We start from the raw sequence: 26,099 nt of genomic DNA, 5'->3' as shown, positions 1-26,099 counted from the left end.
AGCTTAATAGGAAGGAGAAAATGTTAAATATAGACATTGAAGAGCTCACATAAATTTTATACTTTTTAAAGCAAAGGTCAGATCTGGAAAGATTTGGTATATTTCCATACTGGGAAGTAGTCTGTGAAGTTTTCTGGTACCACACATGTTTAAAGAGCTGATTTTACAAATGCTTCCTTATCCCCTGTTTAGTTGGAGGTTGAGTTTTAAATGTTAAGAGGCCTCAAATTCCTGTTTTTTTTTTCTTTTTAAGATTTATTTATTTATTTTTATTACAAAGTCAGATATACAGAGAGGAGGAGAGAGAGAGGAAGATCTTCCGTCCGATGATTCACTCCCCAAGTGACCGCAACGGCTGGTGCTGCGCAATCTGAAGCCGGGAACCAGGAACCTCTTCCGGGTCTCCCACCAGGGTCTCCCACCCGGGTCTCCCACGCGGGTGCAGGGTCCCAAATCTTCGGGCCCTGGACTGCTTTCCCAGGCCACAAACAGGGAGCTGGATGGGAAGTGGAGCTGCCGGGATTAGAACCGGCGTCCATATGGGATCCTGGGGCGTTCAAGGCAAGGACTTTAGCTGCTAGGCCATGGCGCCGGGCCCTCCTGTTTTTTTTTTTTTTTTAAGATTTTATTTATTTTTATTGGAAAGACAGATATACATACAGGAGGAGAGACAGAGAGGAAGATCTTCCATCCGATGATTCACTCCCCAAGTGAGTGCAAGGGTGCTGTGCCGATCTGGAGCCAGGAGCCAGGAACTTCTACCAGGTCTCCCACATGGGTGCAGGGTCCCAAGGCTTTGGGCCGTCCTCGTCTGCTTTCCCAGGCCACAAGCAGGGAGCTGGATGGGAAGTGGGGCCACCGGGATTAAAACGGACGCCCATATGGGATCCCAGGAGTTCAAGGCGAGGACTTTAGCCCTGGCCTGCCTGGCCCAATGGGAGTAGTTTTTAAAAACAAACAAGAGGGGGGCCCGGCGGCGTGGCCTAGCGGCTAAAGTCCTCGCCTTGAGCATGCCAGGATCACATATGGGCGCCGGTTCTAATCCCGGCAGCTCCACTTCCCATCCAGCTCCCTGCTTGTGGCCTGGGAAAGCAGTCGAGGACGGCCCAAAACCTTGGGACCCTGCACCTGTGTGGGAGACGTGGAAGAAGTTCCTAGATCCTGGCTTCGGATCAGCATAGCACCGGCCGTTGTGCTCACTTGGGGAGTGAATCAATGAATGAAGATCTTCCTCTCTGCCTGTTCTCCTCTATGTATATCTGACTTTGCAATAAAAATAAATAAATCTTTAAAAAAATTACTCCCATTAACTGGGATAGCAGTATTAAACAATATTAAAATATACCTAAAATATGTTGAATGCCTACTACATTTCAGGCACCATGCAGAACTGCTCACATCTAAACTGAACAACAATCCCATTGGGAGTTCCTGTTCCCATTGTGAAGGTGATGAAACGGATGGCACACAGATGGTAACTTGCTTCAGGTCTCAAAGCTAGTGTGTGATACACTCAGGGACAGAATAGCCATCGTTAAGAAAATATTACAAGTTGATATTCTCTTACTGATTCTTGCCACCATGCTTTTTCATGAGCCTTTTCATCTTTTCCTCAAATCTAATTGGAATGTCCTACAAAAATCCAATCAGAATTTGCATTCTGGATAAAATATTCCTGTAAAGTTTCTAAATTTTTATTAAAATATTTTACTCAGAGTGCAGCAGTGTGGTATAGAACATTTAGCCTCTGCCATCAACACTGGCATCCCACATGAGTGCCAGTTCACCCAATCTGTTCCCATTCCAACCTAACTCTCTGCTGATATGCCTAGGGAAACATCGGAAGTTGACCCAGGTGCTTGGGGAGACCCAGAAGAATCTCCAGGATCCTAGTTTTGGCTTGGCTCAGCCTCAGCCAATTCAGCCATTTGGGGAAGTCAACCAGTGGATGGAAGATTATCTGTCTCTTGTAGTTCTGCCTTTCCAACAAATAAAATATTAAATCTTTTAAAATATTCCACTTAGTAAATTCCTTTTTTTACATTCTGGTTAGTTTTGATTATCTGAAAGCACATGAGGGTGATTGTTCATATGTGTGTGTATGCTTCACATACAGACACACCCCCCCAAGGCCTTACTTTTCTTGCCCATCTATGTGCTGATATACTTCTGGCAACAGAAATAAAGGCAATAGTGGTCCTTTTCATTTAGGAAGTGTTAGCAGCACTGTTCCTTTCCACCATGAGTCACAGACAAAACTGGCAGTTTCTAATTCAGCCCCTGTGACTGATAAGTCATTGCCCAAGTTGCCCAAGACAGGTGGGTATCTGATCTCTACAGTCTCTGAATCCTTAGCACAAACTGAGAAGCTAAACCTGGACACACCGGTCAATCAGGATGAACAGCGTGGGCATTTGGCACACTGGCTCAGCTGCCATTTGGAATGCCCAAATCGAGTCCCCACTGTGCTCTCAGTGTCAGCCTCCTGCTACTCCATATCCTGGGTGGCAGCTGTGGCCACTCAAATATTTGGAGTTCCTGCCACGCACTTGGGAGACTTGGACTGTGTTTCTGGCTCTCGACTTTGGCCTGGCTCAGTCCTAGCTGTTGCAGATCTTTTGGGAAATGTTCCAGCACAGGGAGATTTATTGCTCTCACTGTCTGCAGTGTTCTCATCCCTCTCTGCTTGTCAAAGGAAGGAAAGAAGGAAGAAAGAGATAAAGCAGAGAAAGGGAAAAGGGAAAGAACAAAGGGAAATAAAGGACGGCAAGGAAGCAGAAGGCTTCCTTCTCTGTTCACAAATGTTTCATGACATGCAAGAAGATAAAATGCAGCATCTGGTGAATGCTGTGGTGCAGTGGGACACCTGCATCCCTCATTAGGGTGCCTGACACCTCTGTTAGAGTCCTAACACCTCTGCTTCCAATCCAGCTTCCTGCTGATACACCTGGGAGGCAGTGGATGATGGCTCAAGTATTTGGGTCCCTGTCCTCTTCGCGGAGAGACCTGGATGGAGCTTCTGCCTCCTGGGCCTGGCCCACCACTGGCTGTTGTGTGCATCTGCGGAGCGAACCAGCAGATTGAAGATTTCTCTCTCTTGCTCTGCTTTTTACATATATAAATCGTTTCGAAATATATATGAGGCAGCATACTGAATCACTTATGAGTATGTACCTTGTACTCTGAAATCCACAAGCTAATTGGTGCTTGTCTTACATTTATTTTCATGCTCTAGTTAATACTTCTCAGGACGTTACTACCTTGTGGGAATTATTTTAAATTTATTTTTTTTGAGGGCTCAACAATGCTAATCAATTATGTGTTTTATATATACATACATAATCCACCCCAGGGCACCCAAACCAAAAGGATTATTTCAGGTAAAGATACATTTTTTTTTTTTTAAGATTTACTTCAAAGACACAGTGACAGACATAGTGGGAGAGAGATTTTCCATCCACTGGTTCACCTCTGAATGGCTGCAATGGCTGGGGCTGGGATCAGGCTGCAGTCAAGACCCTGGAAACTCTATCTGGATCTCCCGCATGGGTGGCAGGGAGCTTGGTACTTAGACCATATTTTGCTGCTTTCTCGGGTGCATTCACAGGGTTAAGCAAAGGATCCAGGAGTCGGACTGGCATTCTGATAAAGAATGCTAGAGTCCCAATAAGCGGTAAAATCCACTGTGTCACAAATCAGCTCCCGAAAAGATTCTTAATAAAGACCTCTCGGGCCCGGCGGCGTGGCCTAGCGGCTAAAATCCTCGCCTTGAACGCACCGGGATCCCATATGGGCACCGGTTCTAATCCCGGCAGCTCCACTTCCCATCCAGCTCCCTGCTGGTGGCCTGGGAAAGCAGTTGAGGATGGCCCAATGCACTGGGACACTGCACCCGCGTGGGAGACCCGGAAGAGGTTCCAGGTTCCCGGCATCGGATCGGCGCGCACCGGCCCATTGCGGCTCACTTGGGGAGTGAATCATCGGACGGAAGATCTTCCTCTCTGTCTCTCCTCCTCTCTGTATATCTGGCTGTAATAAAATGAATAAATCTTAAAAATAAATAAATAAATAAATAAAGACCTCTCTGTTTCCTATTCAGCCTCTGTTTCTATTCAGGTCTTCTAGAAACTGTAGATACAAATCATTGCCCTAGGTTTTGAGAAGTGAGAATTTACTCTGTCTCCCTCTTTAACCCTTAATCACCTCCCTTTACTTCATAATATATTTCTCTTTCTGTTCTTATTCCCAGCTCTTTTTCAGGCCCCGAAACTTAGTATCATTAGTACTGAAGGAAATTAATCCCAGCAGTAAACCGCCACTTGTACTAAATGTTAGAGACAAAAGACAAAACTACTACTCTAGAAGCAAAACCCTTCTCATGTGAAGCCTTTTATCCGATGCAGTAACATATATGGCATTGCCACCTAACTATTTATTCCTTTATATCTAGGTATGAATTCATTTTCTGTTTTAATTTGCTCTGGTTTAATGAAAATAAGCTTTAATCTTCACTAAGTTCATTACTAAGTGTATGCTGTTGACTAACACTGTAACCTCTATAAATCTCAATTTTTCTTAAAAAATGGGATAATAAGGATTATTAAAGCAACATTTTTTTTCCATGTAAACATTTTCTGGCCTTGCCAGAGCTGCCTCTGCACTGCACTGCAGGCTGTTGCTACCCCTCTATACTCAGGTTTTAAGGCTCTTCAGACAGGACTGTTTGTTCTATGAGCCATGAAAAAAAACATCGTTGAAGATGCTTTCTAAGGTTAATCTTCAAAAGACCCCCAGCCAATAGATATGGAAAACTGGAAAAATCTCCATTCAAATCCTTATAGGTTAAGAATAGTTAGATCTTGAGTTACTTTAGATGGCTAAAACATGCCACCCTGTGAAGAAATGTGGCACCACAGTTGCAGCTGCCATTTGGGTCTCTAGCAACTCCCATGGGAGTGTTCCTGTCATCCAGGTAGAAGACCAGGGTGGGCTTCCTGACTTCTGGCTTAGGATTGGTTGAGTGCCAGCTATTGTGGCCATTTGGGAGGAATGATGCAGTGGATGGAACATCTCTGTCATTCTGCTTTCCAAATAAATAAATAAATAAATAAGTCTGAAACAATTCTTGAGGTTCATGAAAATGAGAAGTTCTGAATAATTAATAGAAAATATATATATATACATACTGTGAAAAACCTGCGTAGAGATTTCAAGTTTCTGCAGCAATATCAACATCTATTTATTTGAAACTAAATGATCAAAATTCAGAGAATATTAACCATGTTTAACACAGAAATATGAAAAATATGAAAGTTCAGTGGTTTTTACGCTGGAGTTCAGATAAATTCAGTAAACATCATTTTGACTATTGTTTTTAAAAATATAGCTCAAGTCAGTGTTATGCTTTTCTTTTGTTTTAAATAAAATTTTTATTTTTTTATTGGAAAGGCAGATTTAGATACAGGAGAGACAGGAAGATCTTCTATCTGCTGGTTCACTCCCCAGATGGCTGCCAATTGCTGGAGCTGAGCTGATCCGAAGCCATGAGGAGCAAGGAGCCTCTTCAAGGTCTCCTATGTGGGTGCAGGGTCCCAAAAACTCAGGCCATGCTCCACTGCCCTCCCAGGTCATAAGCAGGGAACTGGATCAGAAGTGGGTCAACCAGGACACTAATTGGTACCCACATGGGAGGCCAGTACTTGCAGCCAGAGGGTTAGCCTGCAGAGCCACAATACAGGCCCTGGTACTAGAAGTTTTTATGCATTATGAAGGCTAAAGCTGAACTTCAGCAGCTTAATAGGACTCTGCTTCTATTCTTGTCCTTAGCCATGTCTGTAAAAAAAGTATCTTTACTTTGTAACTGAATTTTATAACCAAAAAATAAACAGGTATTTTGTGGCTTTTTGCTGTTACACAAAAAATGAAAACAAATTATGTACATGTCCTGCAAAGTTTCTCTACAAATAGAAATTGAATTTAAACACTGACAGAGCTAGGCACAGCATGACTTCAGGTATTCTATAACTTAAACTGATGAAAAGCTTAGTTTGGGACAGAGATCTTGTCTTAACTAAAAACTCCGTTACTTATAACCATAAAAATGCTTTTAGATGGCATTTCTGAAAAACAGATGCTGCTGCTGTCAGCTATATTTACACCAACATTAATTTAAACTTTGAAAGCACATGATGGCGGGGGCAGGGGAGGAATGTTTGACTCTGACTGCTAACACTTACTCAAGTCTCAGATAGTTATCAAAATAATTGTTCTAATTTTCACTTGTGACTCCTGAGTATGAAGATATCTCTAAACAAGATAGTTTTTTTTTTAATTTAACTTGTTGCTTCAAGTTGCCTGCATTCTTTCTTTCGGTATGCAAGGCTCTTCCTGTTCTGTTCCCAGTCTAATTCGCAGTGATCATCCCTTGTACCCCTGGCCACAACACGTTTGACCACTTCTACACTATGGCAGCCCTGAATGAGCTCTGTGCCTCACAGAGGGAACTCTAACGGTCTCAGCTTATCTTGACCTTTCCTAGTCAGTCTTTCAGACACAGTTCTAAATATCACCTCCTAGGCTTCTTTTTTTTAAAAAAACATTTATTTATTTTTTATTACAAAGTCAGATATACAGAGAGGAGGAGAGACAGAGAGGAAGATCTTCCCTCCAATGATTCACCCAAGTGAGTGCAACGGCCGGTGCTGTGCTGATCCGAAGCTGGGAACCTGGAACCTCTTCCGGGTCTCCCATGCGGGTGCAGGGTCCCAAAGCTTTGGTCTGTCCTCGACTGCTTTCCCAGGCCACTGCTTTCCCAGGCCACTGCTTTCCCAGGATGGGAAGTGGAGCTGCCGGGATTAGAACCGGCGCTCACATAGGATCCCGGTGCGTTCAAGGCGAGGACTTTAGCCGCTAGGCCACGGCACCAGGCCCAACTATCTATTATTATATGGCTGTTTTCCACTGCCTTCCCAGGTGCATCAGCAGAAAGCCAAATCAGAAGAGGAGCCAGGACTGAACTGATGCCCATATGGGATGCTAGCGCTTCAGGGTGTGGCTTAACCCACAATGGCCTAATGCTGGCCTCGAATGGAAGAATACCTTAGCAATGTGTATGAGACAGAGCTGTCCTCCCATTAAACAGAGTCACGTCAAGTTTTCCTGTAGTCATAAAGTAACAGATTGTGAACAACACAAGGTATGACTTTGACATTTTCCAAGCCTAAATAACTAAATGTTCTACAACTCCTTAGAAATGACTTAATCTTTCTATAATTCCATAAACACATCTGTATTTGTACATTCTGTTTTTCTTTGGAGAGAACTGAACATTTGAAAAGTATAAAGCAGAAACAACTTACTTTATTCCGATCTTGTACAACCAGTACTTTTCTGGTATTTTCATCAAAAACAGCTCCTGTTTGGGGAAATAAGTAACTTAGAACTATGAACTGGAACTGCATTCTTCTCTAAGATGCCTCCCGTAGTCTTATCTGTGGTCATCAAACTCCCATGCTGGAATGTATATTGCAACTACGACTTTATCCATGAGGACTGGTAAAACCCCTACAATGCGAGGACATGATTGCTCCACTGTTGAGATTTGTTTCACAACATGAAGTGCCAGTCACAGTTCTAGCTGTGCTGACAGGAAAACCATCTGCATAAAATGTGACCCTAGATGGTCTTTTCCTGATGAGGCAGTTAAACAATGTTTTTATCCTCTTAAATCTTTTTCTTCAGTGTTCAGACAATTCTGAGTTCTTTTCTTAACCCATTTGGGAAGTAGGACAAAACATCATAGACTGGGGAGCTTACACACAGCGCACTTCCAGTTCTTGTTCAGGTGCTGGCGGACTGGGTGTGCAGTGAGGGCCAGTTCCTCACTGACAGCACCTTCCATCTGTGTCCTGTTGGCAAGGGCACGCGTGCTCCCTCAGACATCCCGAGTCCTGACTGTGAAGGTTCTGGCCTCACAGAGTTGCCACTGCAAGGCCCCAGATCTCGGGGGTTCCACACATGAATTGGGGGAGGAGGTATACAACTCTTCAGACCACAGCAATGCTTTAATGTAGTTATTAAATAAATGGACTCCTTTAGTCTTGCATTTATTCCTTTCATCATTGTGTAGAATACAGGCTGTTCTCTGACAATTCAAATCCCAAGCTATTACACAATTCAATTTAAAATCTCTCTTAAGCACATTAAATCTCCTTGCCATATGTGTACACAGCATAGGAACAGACTCCTTAAGAAGACTCCTTTATTTGGCTATATTTTAAGCTCTAGTCTATTTCTTCTATATATTCATCTACAGTGCTTAGAAAACTATGAATTCTTGTGGCTGTCAGAATTCAAAAACAAGGTATTCTCTTTCTCTTTTGATTTCCCTTTGATAATTCTGGATAAAAAATATAACACCTCAATAGCTTATATGAGATTTCTTTAAGTGGTATAATTTAACTAAATTTGTATTTATTTTTTCATATGAAAATTTTTTAAAGAAAATATTTTCTAGGCACTGGTGTGGTGGCTAAACAGCTTAAGCAGCTGCCTGTGACACTGGAATCCCATATGGGCACTAATGGGAAGACCTGGCCACTCTGCTTCTGATCTGGTTCTCTGCTGATGTGCCTGAGAAAGCAGTGGGCCCAAGCACTTGGGTCCCTGCGTCCACGTGGGAGATCCCGATGAAGCTCCTGGATGCTGCCTTCTCCCTGGTCTAAACCAGCTGTTGCGGCTATCTGGTGAATAAACCAGTGGATGGAAGATCTGTCTCTCCCTCATCTCTGTCATTCTTTCAGATAAATGAAGAGAGTCTTAAAAAAGATATTTCTATATAAACTTTATTTTTTCAATATCAATTGTTTTTTGGCATAATGTATATTAATGTCTTTTTTGGGGAAAAGATTCATTCATTTGAAAGGCAGAGTGACGGAGTTGGGGGTTGGAGAGAATAAGAGGGAGAGGGAGAATCAGAGAAAGAGGTGTATTAATGGGCAACTGGAGCAGAAGCGGAGTAGCTGGGATTCTCCCTGGGCTCTGACAGGGCATGTGGGCTCTTTACCCACTGTGTCACAGTGCCCACCCTTTATCTACTACTCAGGCTCCTTTCACGTGTCAGGTACTTTTCCAGGTGAATACTGTGGGAAGCAGAACAAACAAAGCTCACTGTCCTTGTGGGACGCACATTGCGCCATGTATGTTTGCAGAAGACAAACAAAACACAAATTACATGCCATCAGAATGTGATGTAGTGTCTACAGAAAAACAGACAGAATAGGGATGTGTAATACAAGGAAAAGCAAATGCAATGAAAGTCAAATGAATACACTACACTTAACATTTTAAAGAAAAAAGGAAAACCACTAAGTGAGATAAAATTAGTATTAATGCAACTTCTCTCAGAAAATGCTAAGTATAATCTAACTGGAGTCTACAAGTAATAGAATGCCAAAGAAATGCCAAGGAAATCTATAAAATTTTAAACTTTTGTGACTGCTCAAATTGGTCTTTAAAGAATTTGCCACAGACCTGAGCACAAAGCTGGCCGTGCTAGCATATTTGGAGCGACCTCTGGTGGTAATGATATAAAAGTCAGCTAAATCCAAGAATTTGTAGGATTAAGTGCAGTTAACTATCAAACGAACAGGATTAGTTAAGCGTAGTGCCGAGTGCATCCGGTATATAAAATCAGGCGTTCATCACAAAACCCCCGTGAACACCCTGATGCAAGCCTGAGTCCACACAGCCCTGCGTGACGGGGCTGGGACTGTCAGGACCTTGGGGAAGTGCTCTTCTGGCTGTGCGACACTGCCCTTTGTGACATCACACCTACTCTCTCGGAGCCACCATCTCCTGGAAGATCTACCCTACCACTCAATAAAGAAATACTCAGTACATACTTTATGCCAGGCTACAGGATGGACAGGGCATCCTTCCTGGAATTCCTCCCATGTGGGGCAGACTACTACAGAATATAACTTGTGCGAGTGATGGTAAGTGTTATAAACCTCTGGGCAAATGGAAATGGTATGGAGGAAGACACTACTTCAGACCGGAGGATCAGGATCTTGTCTGAGAAACAGATATTTGAGCAAAACCTTGACCAAGCTGTAAAGATTCAGATAAAGGATGATTAAGTGAAGTGCACTACAGGAAGAGGAACCAGCAGGTGGGAAGGATCAAAGTCAAAGTCAAATGCAGCAAGTCTGAAGAACAGTAAAAACAAACGAACAAACAAAAAATATAGCACCTGATACTCCAGTCATATCTAACTCCTGTTGCTTGTAACAATAAATTTTTTAAACATCTTTTTCTGTTGAAGATTTTTAAAAATTTTTGAGAAACAGAGTTACAGAGAGACAGAAGGAAGGAGAGAAGGAGGGAAGGAGAGAGGAGAGAAGGAGAGAGAGAGATGACTAATCCGTTGATTCACTCCCCAGATAGCTACAATGGCAGAAGCTGAGCCAATCTGGAGCCAGGAGCTTCTTCTGCGTCTTCCCAGAGAGACTCGACTGCAGGGTCCCAGGGCTTAGAGCCATTCTCCGCTGCTTTCCCAGCCCACAAACAGGGAGCTGGATCAGAAGTGGAGCAGCTGGGACATGAACCATAGCCCATATGGGATGCTGATGCCACAGATGGAGGCATAGCCTGTTATGCTATGATACCGACCCAACAAACCTTTCTTTACACACAGATTTCTTTAGTTATTTCAAAGAGTTACAGAGAAAGAGGGATAGAGGAGGGAGAAGGGGGTGAGAGAAAGATGGGGAAAGGAAGGGAGAAAAAAACACTTATTTCACTGGCTGGTTCTTAACAGCCAGAGTTGGGCAGTCGGAGCCAGGAGCCAGGAGCTAGGAGCTTCGCCCAGGTCGCTCACATGGTTATAGGGTCCTAGGAACTTGGGCTGTCTATACAGCTTTCACAGACACTGTTTTCTCTACACCTAAACAACTCTTGGTCTTTCCAGAACAACTTTTCACCTTATCTTGTTCCTACCTCAAATCTGAGTTATTCTTTTTTTTTCTTTATTTTTGACAATCTTTACATAGTTAATTAGGGCAAAAAGGTTCAAGGGCTACAGGAAACTGGGTAAGACTATTATTTCCACATTGTTTTTTTTTCATGTATCTGGGGTAAAGGGGAAGATAAAGGGAGAAGCTCCACAGTCTCCCACCAACCCCAGGTCCTGATGTGGGGCATGCTCCGAGGGTCTTGCTCAAGTGGTTTTGATAGTTCAACAGTTATGAATTGCTGCCAATCTCGCCACTCCAAGCACGATGAGGTCGTTGAAGAATCCACTGATTGACATAGTCCATCTTAGAGTCTCCGTTTGCCCAATTTTTCACTGCCAATATATGGCTGAGATAGTTGAATGACTTGTTCTGTCTTCTTTTCATGGTTAGGGTTCTGAGTCCGGCAGTTTGATTGGGGAGATCCCCAAAGAGACTTTGTCTGAGGTGTTCCCAGACCAGATTCTCGTGCATACTTGCAAGTACAGGGCCTGGCACAGTCCATCACCCCAATCAGCTGGTGGTTGCAATTGCTGGGTCGTTGTTTCCAGCCCTGTCTTCCACCGGAACCAATGGGTGTTGCAGTCCAGCCTGATACTGCCCAGCACACACTTGGCCCTCACATAAACCAGTGGGAGCTGAAGCCTAGTTAGAGTGACCCACAATAATCCATACCAGGCCCGCCCCCATCCTGGTTCCCGTGCTTGCCATTATGTGCCGTAGACTCGTTCAGTCTGTCCCACATCCCATTCAGCTCTCATACCTGTCAATGGGCATTAAAGCCTAGTTCAACCCTATCTCCCCGACTATCCAGCCCACACACGTGCTGTTGGGTTCTTTTCTTTTGAGCCACCCCAGCCCCAGACCTGGTTTTCGTGCCCTCCAGTGGGAGTGGTAACCCAAGAGGGAGGTACCACTATTTCCCTCCCAGGCCACCCCAACTCCCAGATTATGCACTCTCCAGGTGGTTCTGCAGTGCAGCTTGACAGAATTAGCCCCTAGTGCCAGCTTCTGCCAGCTGGTGCTGTGGCTAAGCCCAAACAACCCTCACCCACTCTAATTTTTGTTTGTACCAGTAGGAATAATCAGCCCAGCCTGGCTTTTCCCTGATCTAGTCTACTTGAGGCCCACAGGTGTTGTAGCCCTGCTTAGTTTGGTCTACCACCATCCCAGCTCACGCTCTCCAGTGGGAGTAGCTGTCCAGCAGGGGAGCACCCCCACATTCTCCCTGCCAGCTCCACCCCCTCCCTCCCTGGTTCTCACGTGTGCTGGTTGGGCGCTGCGGCCACATCTGGTACAGGTAACCTCACCTTGGCATTCCGTAATGTTTTTGTTGTGACCAAACCTGGCTCCAACCCACACTCTGTTCTGGTGCTTGGTTTCGCCAGTGGGTGATGTGAACTGGATCAGCCTGGTCTGCCCACGACCCATGCCAAATGTATGCCAGTGGGAAATTTTTCATGGTCTTTCCTGGGTTGTTTCCTATCATGCTTCTTGCGCTCACCTGCAGGGACTGTGTCCTGACTGAGGAGTTGCCCAGGCTCCTCTTTCAGAACCTCTCTCAATGCCAGATTTTGTGCATACCAGTGGGTCCATGAGCCAGCCCTATTCAGTTCATCTCCTGTCCTAGCAGGAACAGTGGCTTTTCCTGACTGGCCTTCAACCCAATCTGGTTCTTACTGTTGGATGTTTCAGCCCAGCCACGGTTCGTCCATACCCAGACACAGCTCACACATAGCTCAGTAGGGGCTGAGACCTAGCCTATTCCATCCTACATCTACCCTGGTCCTCCAGAGCACCAGATGGTGCTGGAGTCTGGCCCGGCTTGGTGTGTCCAGTCCCAGTCTACACTTGTGCCAAGGGAGACTACAATCATATCCTGATCAGAACGCAGTCCCTATTCAGGCCCTGCACAACTTGGTGGGAACCTCAACCCAGCTAGTGTGTCCCATTAGCTCCACAACCGGGCCTGTTCCCAGCCATAGATCGCACATGCCAGTGGTTGCTCTGACTCAGCTTGGCACAGCCTCTCACCTGTCCTGGCCCCTGCCTTAGATGCTGTGGCTTAGTGTCCCTTGCTCACGCAGACCAGTAGGTGCAAGAGCCTAGCTCGACATGACCTGTGCTCCATCCTGATACCTTATTTTGCTAGTGGGCTAAGGTTTGCTCAGCCCTGCCCGGTCCACTCCGTTCCATTACCACACCACACATTAGCCAGCCACTGCAGCTATTTTGCCCAGCTTGTCCAACCCCCAGGTCTAGACCATGTGTTCACCAGCGGGAGCTATGACCCGCCAGAGGAGTTTCCCAAGTGCCTCCACTTGACCCACTCCCAGATCCAGTTCTCATGCATGCCAGTGGGTTTTAGGCCAGTGTCAGGCTTAGTTTGGCCTTCCATTTGGCCTTGTATGAGCTGGTGAATGTTGCAGCCCGGTCCACCCCACACCCTATTTAGGATGCACATTAGGGTGCTGCTGCCTTGACCAGTCCAGACTGCTATCGGTTCCTTTACCTGTGATTGATGGCAGGCTCTTTGGTCACACCTAGCTTAGTCCATCACCCCTTCAAGTCTTGAGCTAACCAGTGGAACTAGTATTTTCACAGGGTTTGGCCCACACATCCCCCACAGAATCTACCTCTGGATATGGTTCTCTCTCGTGTGCTAGTTAATGTCATGGTCCTGCCTAATGAGACCCGTCTCTTGATCCATCATCATGTCAGGTAATAGGATATGATCATGCTAGGCAGGTAGGCCTTGGAGACGGGGGCAAGTGACATTCCTCACAGTGTGGCGGCTGTGGGGGGTGCCCCTGCCGGGTCGGACCCAATGCTGGGGGCTCACGCCAAAGACACTGCCGCAAGGCAGTGAACGAATCCTTGGCCTCCCCCAGGGCGGCCAGTGCACCATGTGGTGACAGGCTTTGTCTGCTGGCCGCCCAGCCAGGGAGCTCTGGGGTATTGGTTGTCTGAATCACTGCTTAGGTAGCTCCAGGTTGATCCCACTGTGCTTCTGGGATCTCAGTCAATCCTTAACATTCCCAATGGCGGTAACTCTTCCTTTGAAGAAATTGGTAAAGGAACAGAATGTACTGGGCAGGACTGAGCAAACCTTAGCCTACAAGCAAAACTAGAGGCCAGCATGGAGCACAGGTCATGCCAAGCCATGCTCTGGCACCTACTGTTCTATTTGTGTCAAGGACACTAAGCCACACAGTCTAAGGCAGAGGCCAGGACAGGTGAGGGACTGAGACAAGCTGAGTCAGAGCAACCACTGGCAGGCGCATGATCTATGGCTAGGAGCAGGCCCAGTTGGGGAGGTAATGGGACACCTTAACTGGGTTGAGGTTCCCACCAAGGGGCGCGTGTGCTGGAATGGGGTTGCGTTCTATCTAGGAGGCAGTTGCAATCTCCCGAGGCACTAGTGTGGACTGGGATTGGATGCACCAGGCCAGGCCAGACCCCAACACCATCTGGTGTCCTGGAGAACCAGGGTGGATGTGGGACTGACTAGACTGGGTCTCAACCCCCTACTGAGCCATGTGTGAGCTGTATGTGGGTATGGACGAGCCATGGCTGGGCTGAAACATCCAACAACAAGAACCAGAATGGGGTGAAAGCAAGCCAGGAGAAGCCACTGTTCCTGCTAGGACATGAGGTGAACTGAGTAGGGCTGGCTCAAGGATCCCCTGGTACGTGCAAAATCTGGCATTGGGAAGGGTTCTGATGGAGGAGCCTGGGCAACTCCTCTGGCAGGACACAGTCCCTGCAGGTAAGCGCAAGAAGCATGATAGGAAACAGCCCAGAATAGGCCATGGAAAGTTTCCCACTGGCATACATCTGGCATAGGTCAGGGGCAGACCGGGCTGAGTCGGTTCATGTCATACACTGGTAAATCCGAACACCAGAACAGAGTGTGGGTTGAGCCGGGTTTGGTCACGACAAAACCAGTACACATTATGGAACGCTAGGGTGAGGTTGTCTGTACTGGATTTGACTGCAGCACCCAACCAGCACGCACGAGATCCAGGAAGGGAGGGGCAGAGCTGGCGGGGGGATTAAGGGGCTGGTTCCCTCGCCAGACAGCTACTCCCACTGGAGAGCTTGGGCTGGGAAGGGGACAGACCAGACTAAGCAAGGCGGCAACACCTGTGCGCTGCATGTGGACTAGATCAGGGAAAAGCCAGGCTGGGCGGATTATTCCTGCTGGTGCAAGCATAACTTAGAGTGGGTGAGGGATGTTTGGGCTTAGCTGCAGCATCAACTGGCAGAAGCTGGCACTGGGGACTAATTCTGTCAAGTCAAATCACAGAACCACCTAAAGAGTGCATAAACCGGGACTGAGAGAGACCCGGGAGGGAAATAGTGGGTTCCTCCCTCTTGGGTCACTAGTCCCGCGGGAGGGCATGAAAATTAGGATGGGGGCTGGGGTGGCTAGACAGAGAGGCACTCAACAACATCCGTGAGGGCTGGAGAGTTGAGTTGGTTAGACGAAACTAAGCTTTAATACCCACTGACAAGTACAAGAGCCAAATAGGATGTGGGACAGACTGGACTAGTCTGCTATACATACTGGCAAACCAGGGTAGGGGGCGGGCCTGATGGGGGTTATTGTGGGTCGCCCCGACTAGGCTGCAGCTCTCACTGGTTGATGCGGGGGCCGAGTGTGTGCTGGGCAGAACCAGGCTGGACTGCAACACCCATTGATTCCAGTGGAAATCAGGACTGTAAACAGAACCAACCCAGCAATTGCAACCACCAGCTGATCGAGGTGACGGACTGTGCCGGGCCCTGTGGTTGCTAGAACATACAAGAATCTGGTCTGGGAATACCTCAAAGTTTCTTTGGGGATCTCCCCAATCGAAATGGCGGACTCAGAACCCTAGCCAAGAAAAGACAGAGGACAGAGCAAGTCAATCAACCATCTCAGGTATATGTTGGCAGCGAAATACTGGGCAAATACTCTATGATGGACTGTGTCAATCAGTGGACGACCTCATCGAGTGAAACTGGCAGCGATTCATAACTGGAGAACTATTAAAACCATTTGAACAAGGATCTCAGAGCATGCCCCACATCTGAGACTTGGGGTGGGTGGGAAACTGGGTGGGGCTTCTCTGTCAATACCCCCCTTTACCTCAGATACATGATGGAAACAATATGGACATAATACTATTACCCACTTCCCTATACCCCCTGAACCTTTTTTTTTTTTTTTACCGTAATTAACTATGTAAAGATTGTCAAAAAAAAATACAATAAAAAAAAAAAATCCTGGAGAAGGCCGGGGCAGCCGGTGGAGCGGGTGCAGTTTACCCAGCCCTGTGCGTGGAAAAAAAAAAAAAAAAAGATCATGCTAGGCAAGCCCCTAGCCTTAGCTTTTGCATAGACTGGTGTTCGGTGATTAGCTTTGTTCAGTGATTACAAGTTCTACACAGAATTCATACGATGTTGGTATATCAGACTTTTCCATAAAGATCATCTGGTCCCTCCCCTCAAACCAATGAGGTCTCAATACCCTCGCTTACCTTCAAAGGAAAAGTTACTCTGTCATTGGGAGTCTTTAGGATTCATTGACATCCCAGAAGCACAGTGGGCTTAACATGGAGCTACCTAAGCAGCAATTCAAATCTGCAAAACTCCAGAGCTGGCTGCCTGGCGGCCAGCAGGTGGAGCCTGGCACCGAATGGCACACTGGCTGCTTAGGGACAGGTCATCACGTGTACGCGGTGGCTGGAATTGGGGCTCCAAGCATGGAGATGAGCCCGGCCTGGCCCCCACCAGCAGTCCATAGGCTGCTGTTGAGTTATTGTTTAAATATGGTTAATTCCTGGCTGCTCCATTTCTGATCCAGCTCCCTGCTAATGTGCCAAACAAACAAACAACAACAAGAAGAAAAGCAATGGAAGGTGGGCCAAATACTTGGACCCCTGTGAGCCTGAATGAGCTCTCAGGTTCCTGGCTTTGGCCTGGCGCAGCCTTTGTGTCCATTTGAGAGGTTAACCAGCCGACGGAAGAGTGATTCTCTCTTGCTAACTCTGTGTTTGAAATAATTAAATTAATGTCCTATTCCCTGAACTGCTTTGATACTTCCACACTCCAATGTACAATAGAGTACTTAGTCAGAAACAGGTCTTTCAATGTCTTTATATGTCACTGACTTTAAGTGATAACTGGAAACTGTTAAGTCTGCACTTCCATGGAGGTGTGGGTTTGCCCCTAATTACTGAATACAGCTTTCTGAGGTGGAACTGCACGAACGTTTTCTGAGTGGCTCTGCTTACTGCAGGGGAGGAAGCATGGACAGAGGGGACATTCTCCACAACAACTCCTTTGAAGGACCAGATGCACAAAATACCTTGGACACGCAGAGGTTATATGAAGACAGATACAGTTATTAATTCCATTACTAAATCACTGGTAATAGTACTTTCATTTCAGATCATAAGGATTGGTACTTTAGCTTTCCTGGAATTCTAAGACTTTCCTTAACACTGGTTGTCAGAGGGTGGTTCTGAGACCACACCAGAAGCAATAGCAGCAGTAGCAACTTTATGGAAATGATTAGAAGGGCAGACTCTCAGCTCCCGCTCCCCAAAACCCATGGTCAGAAATCTGGGGATGGGGTCCAGTGGCTTGTGCTCACCATCTCCCAGGTGAATCGAATGCACACGGAGTGATGCAAGAACCTTTGTCTTAATCTGAAGAGGAGTCCTCTCTCAACTTTCCTGTGTATCTGAACTGATAAGTTACTTTGAAATGTCTTTAACAGGTAATATTCAAATTCCTGAAAAAAAATACTTTGCTTGGGCCCAGCGTGATAGCCTAGTGGCTAAATCCTGCCTTTCAACTACCAGGATCCCATTTAGGTGCTGGTTCATATCCCAGCTGCTCCACTTCCCATCCAGCTCCCTGCTTGTGGCTTGGGAAGGCAGTAAAAGATGGCCCAAAGCCGTGGGACACTGCACCCACATGGGAGAACAGGAGGATGCTCCTGGCTCCTGGTTTCGGATCAGCTCAGCTCTGGCCATTGCAGCCACTTGGGGAGTGAACCAGCAGATGGCTCTTTCTCTCTGTATATCTGCCTTTTCAATAAAAATAAGGTAAAATAAAATAAATCTTTAAAAAATGCTTTGCTTTACCTTGAATTCAACCTAAAAGCTATTATCTATCCATATAATTAATACTAACATGCTACAGTATAACAAATTTATTGAATAGTCCCAATTCAGTGCCACCGTTTGAGTCATAGAGTTAAAATATTTGTGTAAAACACATTCAAACACCTGTGAAAACTCCTCTAAACTTGTGTATACTTGGTGCTGCCCTCTGCTGATATATAAGGCAAACTTCAGCTGTTTAGAAACAACTACTCCCAAGATAATGGTTTTTTTCAAATTAACTCATTTCAGAGAGTAAACTACCTGCTCTGCCTGAGAAGCAAGCAACACAGTGAACCTATTCAATGTCAATTCTGCTTGTTACAAGTTTGGAACTGACCTGCAACTCCCACTTGATGGGTAGCGTATCCGGGTAGTCTGCTGGCACCTTCCCCCAGCCAGAGAGTCAGCGTGGCGGAATCATGCTCCGCATGGTGGAAGTGGAAGCCCAGGGACGCAGCAGGCGTGATAAGTCGGCTTTGAAGAATGGGAACGTGCAGCCACACGGCGATTCTACCTTCTGACTGCCACTGCTTTATCGCTGCTGAAAAGCGGAAGGTAAAACTGTGTAAGGAATCTCCATTAAGATGAATGGAACAGGAGGAGGGAGAAGATGGCCGACCTGGGAGGACGGGCATAGAAAGGGAGGCGCTGAAGGAGAGACAGGGCGCGGCTGGAGAGAGATCTGCAGACTGAGGAACCACAGGAAGGAGTGCCAGAAGCTCCCTGGACATCGAGCATCCAAGAAGAAACACATGGTTCGGAAGAAATCCAGAGAAGGAACGCAGGAAACACAAAGACCCGGTTAAAACGTGGTGAGTCATCCCGGGAAGGGGGCGCAACAGCGGGAAGCCCAGAGGACCCAGGGCAGCTGGAGACAGCAACACGGGCCCCTGGAGGCACCTAGCTTGGCGACTTTGTGGCGCTGGGACGCACAGGAACCCAGAGAGGTGGAGTGCGCCAGAGGTGAAAAAAAAAAAAAACGATTTTCGGGCTTTTCGCTCCCTGAGAGAACTATACTGAGACTGTCCCTGCTTAGTGCCCCCGTCCCCCAGAATTCTCCCAGTCTGAGGCTGTGCGAGAATTGAACGTTCCAACTTGTGTGGGAGCCAGGGCGGAGAGCTCCTACAGGTCCCCCAGTGGTAAGGTGCAGGAGACTTGCGCAGCTTAACTCTCTCTACTGGACATCGCTGGGCAGACCACATAGTACAACAACTTCTGGGGTGTGCCAGCACAGCCTCACTGCTGAAAAGCCCGTGGCCTCACAAAGGCGGGCACCAGCGGCGGGCGCCAGCAGCGAGCACCTGCAACGGGGAGTGCTGCTTCAGTTCCTCTGAGGGATCTGCCTCGGTAAAACCCCTCGGTGCAGCAGCAACTTCTGGTGTGCGCGCCTGCAGCTTCTCACTGCTGAATGCCTGAGGCCCCACAGAGGAGGCCGCCAGCAGTGCGCGCCTGCGGCAGGGAGTGCTGCTTCGGTTCCTCTGAGGGATCCCCCTAGGAAAACTACCCCAGCACAACAACAGCAACTGGGGTTCAAGCCAGCACAGCTTCTCACTGCTGAATGCCTGTGGCCCCACAGAGGCGGACACCGGCGGCGGGCGCCAGCAGCGAGCACTTGCGGCAGGGAGTGCTGCTTCAGTTCCTCTGAGGGATCTGCCTCGGTAAAACCCCTCGGTGCAGCAACAACTTCTGGGGTGCGCCAGCACAGCTTCTCGCTGCTGAATGCCTGTGGCCTCACAAAGGCGGGCACCAGTGGCGGGCGCCAGCAGCGAGCACCTGCAACGGGGAGTGCTGCTTCAGTTCCTCTGAGGGAGCTGCCTCGGTAAAACCCCTCGGTGCAACAGCAACTTCTGGTGTGCGCGCCTGCAGCTTCTCACTGCTGAACGCCCGAGGCCCCACAGAGGAGGTCGCCAGCAGTGCGCGCCTGCGGCAGGGAGTGCTGCTTCGGTTCCTCTGAGGGATCCCCCTAGGAAAACTGCCCCAGCACAACAACAGCAGTCCTCTGAGGAATCCCTCTGGGCAAACCCCTCAGCACACCAGCATCTGAGTTTCACATCAGGCCAGGGTTGGGCAGCTCCACAACTGCAGGCCCTGAAACAGTGGCCCAGATACACATAGCTAGAGCTACCGAAGGCCTGACACATACTCCCCCACAGGCCTGAGGGGCGCTAGGGGTCTTCCAAATCCACCCGAAAACTACAGACAAGGAGCCCTGAAGCTACAAAATACTGCTACTAAGCCCTACCCCTGAAAACGCACACAGGACGAAAGGTCTAACCAACAGACCTTACAGAAACCAAGCTACAGAGGGTTATAGACATTCAGGGGTTGATATAGCTATCCCCCCGCACCAAACATCTCCAATAGAACTCAAAGAAATTCTCCTTCAAAAGTAAACCTAAAGGAAGCAGCGAACTCACACCTACTCCAAACTACTGCACAAAGACCAGAAACTGTAGATAAACAAATCAGAGACTACATCCCTGAAATCAACAAGAAACAATAACACAATGAGAAGAAACTTCAGAAAAGGCAATGATCCAGACGAGAGCGCCAGTACCTCACCAAAAAAAGACCAAAAGCCAATATCTATTTCGGAGATACGAGAAGAAGACATGGAAGCTCTACCAGACAAGGAATTTAAAAAAATAATGTTAAAAGCTGTCAGAGACAATGAGAAGAACTGGGAAGACTTCAAGGAATTCAAGAACCACATAGTCACAGAAATACAGCAAGTCAAAAACAAAATCCTTGACTTAGAGCACAAACTTGAGAGCCTAACTAACAGAATAAATACAGCAGAAGAGAGGATCTCTGAAACCGAAGACACACAAAATGAACACACCCAGCTCATTAAACAGCTAGAAACAAGCCTGAACAAAGCCAATAAGACCATTCAGGAGATGAAAGACAACCTAAGAAAATCTAATATCAGAATTATGGGACTGCCCGAAGGAGCAGAAAGAGAATCAGGAATGCAAACGGTGCTCAACGAAATTATACAGGAAAACTTCCAAAACACTTGGAACATGAACCCAGCCCAAATCCAGGATGGTCAGAGGACTCCCAGCAGATATGACCCAAAGCAATCTTCACCCAGACATATGGTGCTCAAGTTCCACTCCAACGAAGACAAAGAAAGAATCCTAAGACAAGTACGAAGCAGAGAAAAGATCACATTCCGGGGAAAACCAATCAGGATCACTGCTGACTTCTCTGAAGAGACCCTACAAGCAAGGGGAGAATGGACAAAGATCTTCCAAATCCTGAAACAGAACAACTGTCAACCAAGATTAATGTACCCAGCAAAGATCTCATTTATATTCGAGAACGAAATCAGATACTTCCATAGCAAAGAGAAACTTGAAGAATATGCCAGCACAAAACCAACTCTTCAAAATCTCCTTAGAAATGTGCTAAACACAGAAAAAACAGGGGCAAACCACAAGCAAAGATGGCAAACAGGAAGATCTCCCCACTAAAGCCCACACAAGGAGGGGTAATTACAGTTACCAACACCCACAAAGACACATATGTATGGCAGGGCAAAATCGCAGCATCTCAATATTGACAATTAACACAAATGGCCTGAACTCACCAATCAAAAGGCACAGATTAACGGAATGGATCATCAAACAAGATCCAACTATCTGTTGCCTACAAGAGACACATCTAACCAGAAAAGCCTCTAAGAAATTTAAAGTGAAGGGATGGAAACAGATATTTCACGCCAATGGACGAGAAAAAAGGGCTGGGGTAGCTGTCCTAATTTCAGATGATATAGACTTCAAGCTTACAGACATCAAAAAGGACAGAGAAGGACATTATATACTGGTGAAAGGATTGATCCATCAGGAAGTAATTACCATCGTGAACATATATGCACCAAATCCCAATGCGCCTAGCTACGTGAAGCAATTACTTACAGACTTAAGGGGAGACATAGATATGCACACAATAGTAGTGGGTGATCTTAACACCCCACTAACAACAATAGACAGATCAACAAAACAAAAACTCAACAAAGAAACAACAGAGCTCATACAAACAATAGAACAACTGGACTTGGTTGACATTTATAGAACTTTTTATCCTAAGGCCACAGATTATACATTTTTTTCAGCAGTACATGGCACCTTCTCCAGGATCGACCACATGATAGGACACAAAGCAAACCTAAATAACTTCAAAAAGATAGGAATCATACAATGTACCCTCTCAGACCACCACGGAATGAAACTGGAAATCAGCAATTCAAACTGCCCAAGGAAATACAGAAATTCTTGGAGGTTGAACAATATGCTATTGAACGAACAATGGGTCAGAGAAGAAATTAAAGATGAGATCAAAAAATTTATGGAAACCAATGAAAACTCTGACACAACATTCCAAAACTTGTGGGACACAGCCAAAGCAGTGCTACGGGGTAAATTCATCGCAATTGGAGCTCATGTCAAGGCCCAAGCGAGGCGCCAAATACAGGAACTAAACACACACCTCCAGGAATTGGAGAAGCAACAGCAGATGAGCCCCACACACAACAAGAAACAAGAAATCATCAAAACAAGGGAGGAAATCAACCATATAGAAATAAAAAAAACCATACACAAAATCAATGAATCAAAAAGCTGGTTTTTTGAAAAGATAAACAAAATAGACACCCCGTTGGCCCGACTGACAAAGAAAAAACAAGAGAAGGCAAGAATTAACAGCATCAAAGATGACAAAGGCAACATAACAACAGACATTGCAACCATTAAGAACATAATTAGAAATTACTACAAAGCACTGTACTCCAACAAATCAGATGACCATCAAGAAATGGAAAAGTTCTTAGATTTATACAACCTGCCAAAACTTAGCCCAGAGGCAACAAACGACCTGAACAAGCCCATAACTGAAGCAGAGATTGAATCAGTGATTAAAGAACTCCCAACAAAGAAAAGCCCAGGTCCAGACGGCTTCACTCCAGAATTCTACAAAACATTCCGAACAGAACTAACCCCAATCCTCTACAAACTCTTCAATATAATAGAAAAGGAAGCGACCCTTCCAAACTCATTCTATGAAGCCAACATTACCTTAATCCCAAAACCAGACAGAGATCCTACAGAGAAAGAAAACTACAGACCTATCTCTCTGATGAACATTGATGCTAAGATACTCAACAAAATCCTAGCCAATAGAATTCAAAAAATCATCCGACAGATCATTCATCCGGATCAAGTAGGATTCATCCCTGGAATGCAGGGATGGTTCAACATAAGGAAATCCATAAATGTGATACACCACATCCAAAAACTGAAAAACAAGAATCACATGATAGTATCAATAGACGCTGAAAACGCTTTTGACAAAATCCAACACCACTTCCTGCTAAAAACCCTAACCAAAGTAGGCATAGATGGAAAAATCCACAACATATTCAAAGCAATATATGAAAAACCCAACGCCAGCATCATACTGAATGGAGAAAAACTGGAACCCTTCCCACTAAGATCTGGAACAAGACAGGGATGTCCACTTTCTCCACTGCTATTCAACATAGTCCTAGAGGTACTTGCTGAGGCCATAAGACAAGAAAAAGAAATCAAAGGAATCCAAATTGGAAATGAAGAAGTCAAACTTTCACTATACGCAGATGACATGATTCTTTACATAGAAGAGCCAAGAGGCTCAACACAGAGACTCCTAGAACTTATACGAGAGTTTGGTAGTGTGGCAGGGTACAAAATTAATGAACAAAAATCAACAGCCATAGTGTATGCAAACAACCCCAAGTTGGAAAAAGATCTAACCAGCAAAATACCATTCAAAATAACAGAGAAAAGTATGAAGTATCTGGGAATTAACCTAACCAAAAATGTAGGAGACCTATTTGAGGAAAACTACAAACCACTTAAAAAAGAAATTGAACAAGACCTCAAAAGATGGAGTAACATCCCATGCTCCTGGATAGGTAAAATCAATATCATTAAAATCTCTATATTGCCAAAGGCGATATATACATTCAACGCAATTCCAATCAAACTGCCCAAAACATTCTTCATGGAACTGGAAACAATGATCCAAAAGTTCATCTGGAAGCACAAAAAACCACGAATAGCCAGAACCATCCTGAAGAACAGGAAGTTAGCAGGGGGAATCACAGTTCCAGACCTCTGGACATACTATAGGGCAGTGGTTATCAAAACAGCCTGGTACTGGCACAAAGATAGAGAGGAAGATCAATGGAGCAGAATAGAATCACCAGACAGTAATCCACATAGATACAGTCAATTAATCTTTGACAAAAAGACAGACAACAATCCAAGCAAATGGGAAGGTCTGTTCAATAAATGCTGTTGGGACAACTGGTTGATAGCCTGCAGAAACAAAAGGATAGACCCACATCTCTCACCATACACTAAGATCAAATCTAAATGGATAAAAGACCTAAACCTACATCCAGAAACCTTCAAACTTTTGGAAGAAAATGTTGGAAACACACTGCAACACTTAGGAGTAGGCCCTCACTTCCTAAAAAAGACTCCAAAAGCAGTAGAAATCGAGACCAAAATAAACAATTGGGACCTCATCAAACTAAGAAGCTTCTGTACAGCTAGAGAAACAATCAACAAAGTAAAAAGGCAACCCACAGAATGGGAGAAGATCTTTGCGCACGACATAGGTGACAGAGGGCTAATTTCCAGAATATACAAAGAACTACAAAACAACCAAAATGTCAAAACAAACAAGCCACTCAAGAAATGGGCACAGGAAATGGGCAGACATTTCACAAAGGAACAAACCCAAATGGCAAACAAGCATATGAAAAAATGCTCAAGCTCCCTGGCAATAAGGGAAATCCAAATGAAGACAACCTTGAGGTACCACCTAACTCCAGTAAGGATGGCACACATACGTAATACCACCAACACTTGTTGGCGAGGCTGTGGGGAAAAGGGAACCCTTCTCCACTGCTGGTGGGACTGCAGATTGGTACAGCCTCTATGGGAATCAGTTTGGCGAATACTCAAACAACTGAAAATCAACATGCCATATGATCCAGCAATAGCACTCCTAGGGATATATCCAAAACATCTCCTACTCAAGAAACCAACATGCACGTCAATGTTCATAGCAGCACAATCTACAATCGCAAAAACCGGGAAGCAGCCAAAATGCCCATCAATAGAAGACTGGATAAGGAAGCTATGGTTCATCTACTCTATGGAATACTACTCAGCTATTAAAAAAAACGAAATGCAGTTATTTGTGGACAAATGGGCCCGACTGGAATCCATCATGCTAAGAGAAATGAACCAATCCCAAAAGGTTAAATACCACATGTTTGCCTTAATCTGAGATGAAAAGATGACAACCTGAAAGACAGTACCTGTATATTGTAATATTATTGCAATCTCTAACAACCTGTATCCAATACAATAAGATAATGCGATATAATCTATTAACCAACAATTAATGTCAGAATACTTAAGATCTACATCGAAAAACTGTAAAACCTACTATACCCTCAATACGTTATGTTAATCCGTAATGGGGGGGAGTGCAGGGAAGCCTTTCAGGACCATAAAAAGAGTGAGGAAAAAGTATAATATAGCCTATCATGATCAAATGTGGTAATTCATAGACAACAGACTCAAAGCAGCACTAAACAATAGTAAAACTACTATACCAATGCATGAGGGCGGAATCGGGTGCGATCCTGACAACCTCTTAACAGGAGGTCATGTGCGTGGAGCAGGGGGGCACTCCAGGGTAGAGCAGATGGCAAGGAGAAAGCCTGGATCCCAACCATGAAGACTCCCAGACCTTCACCACAAACTGTTAATACGAGCAACAAGGACTATATCCCAACTGCCAAGGAGGCCACAGGGAATTGGATGCCCTCGGAGGCCGAGTACTCTGAGGTCACCCACCCCTAACC

The 26,099-nt window shown here is 45.7% G+C and overlaps 1 protein-coding gene across 1 annotated transcript in view; it reads right to left on the bottom strand.

The window, feature by feature from the left end:
- The window catches only part of NUDT6 (nudix hydrolase 6), a 39,908-nt gene that overhangs the window by 6,418 nt on the left and 7,391 nt on the right, over nucleotides 1–26,099 (bottom strand). Inside the window, exons 3-4 of the mRNA XM_058667342.1 lie at nucleotides 18,510–18,713; nucleotides 7,359–7,414 (exon numbers count right to left, since the gene is read on the bottom strand). Coding sequence (XP_058523325.1) covers nucleotides 7,359–7,414; nucleotides 18,510–18,713 — 260 coding nt within the window. The remainder of the gene's footprint in view (nucleotides 1–7,358; nucleotides 7,415–18,509; nucleotides 18,714–26,099) is intronic.

Source organism: Ochotona princeps, chromosome 7 (genome assembly GCF_030435755.1).
Source record: "Ochotona princeps isolate mOchPri1 chromosome 7, mOchPri1.hap1, whole genome shotgun sequence".
Taxonomy (NCBI): Eukaryota; Metazoa; Chordata; class Mammalia; order Lagomorpha; family Ochotonidae; genus Ochotona; species Ochotona princeps.
This window is presented reverse-complemented; position numbering and strand designations above follow the sequence as displayed.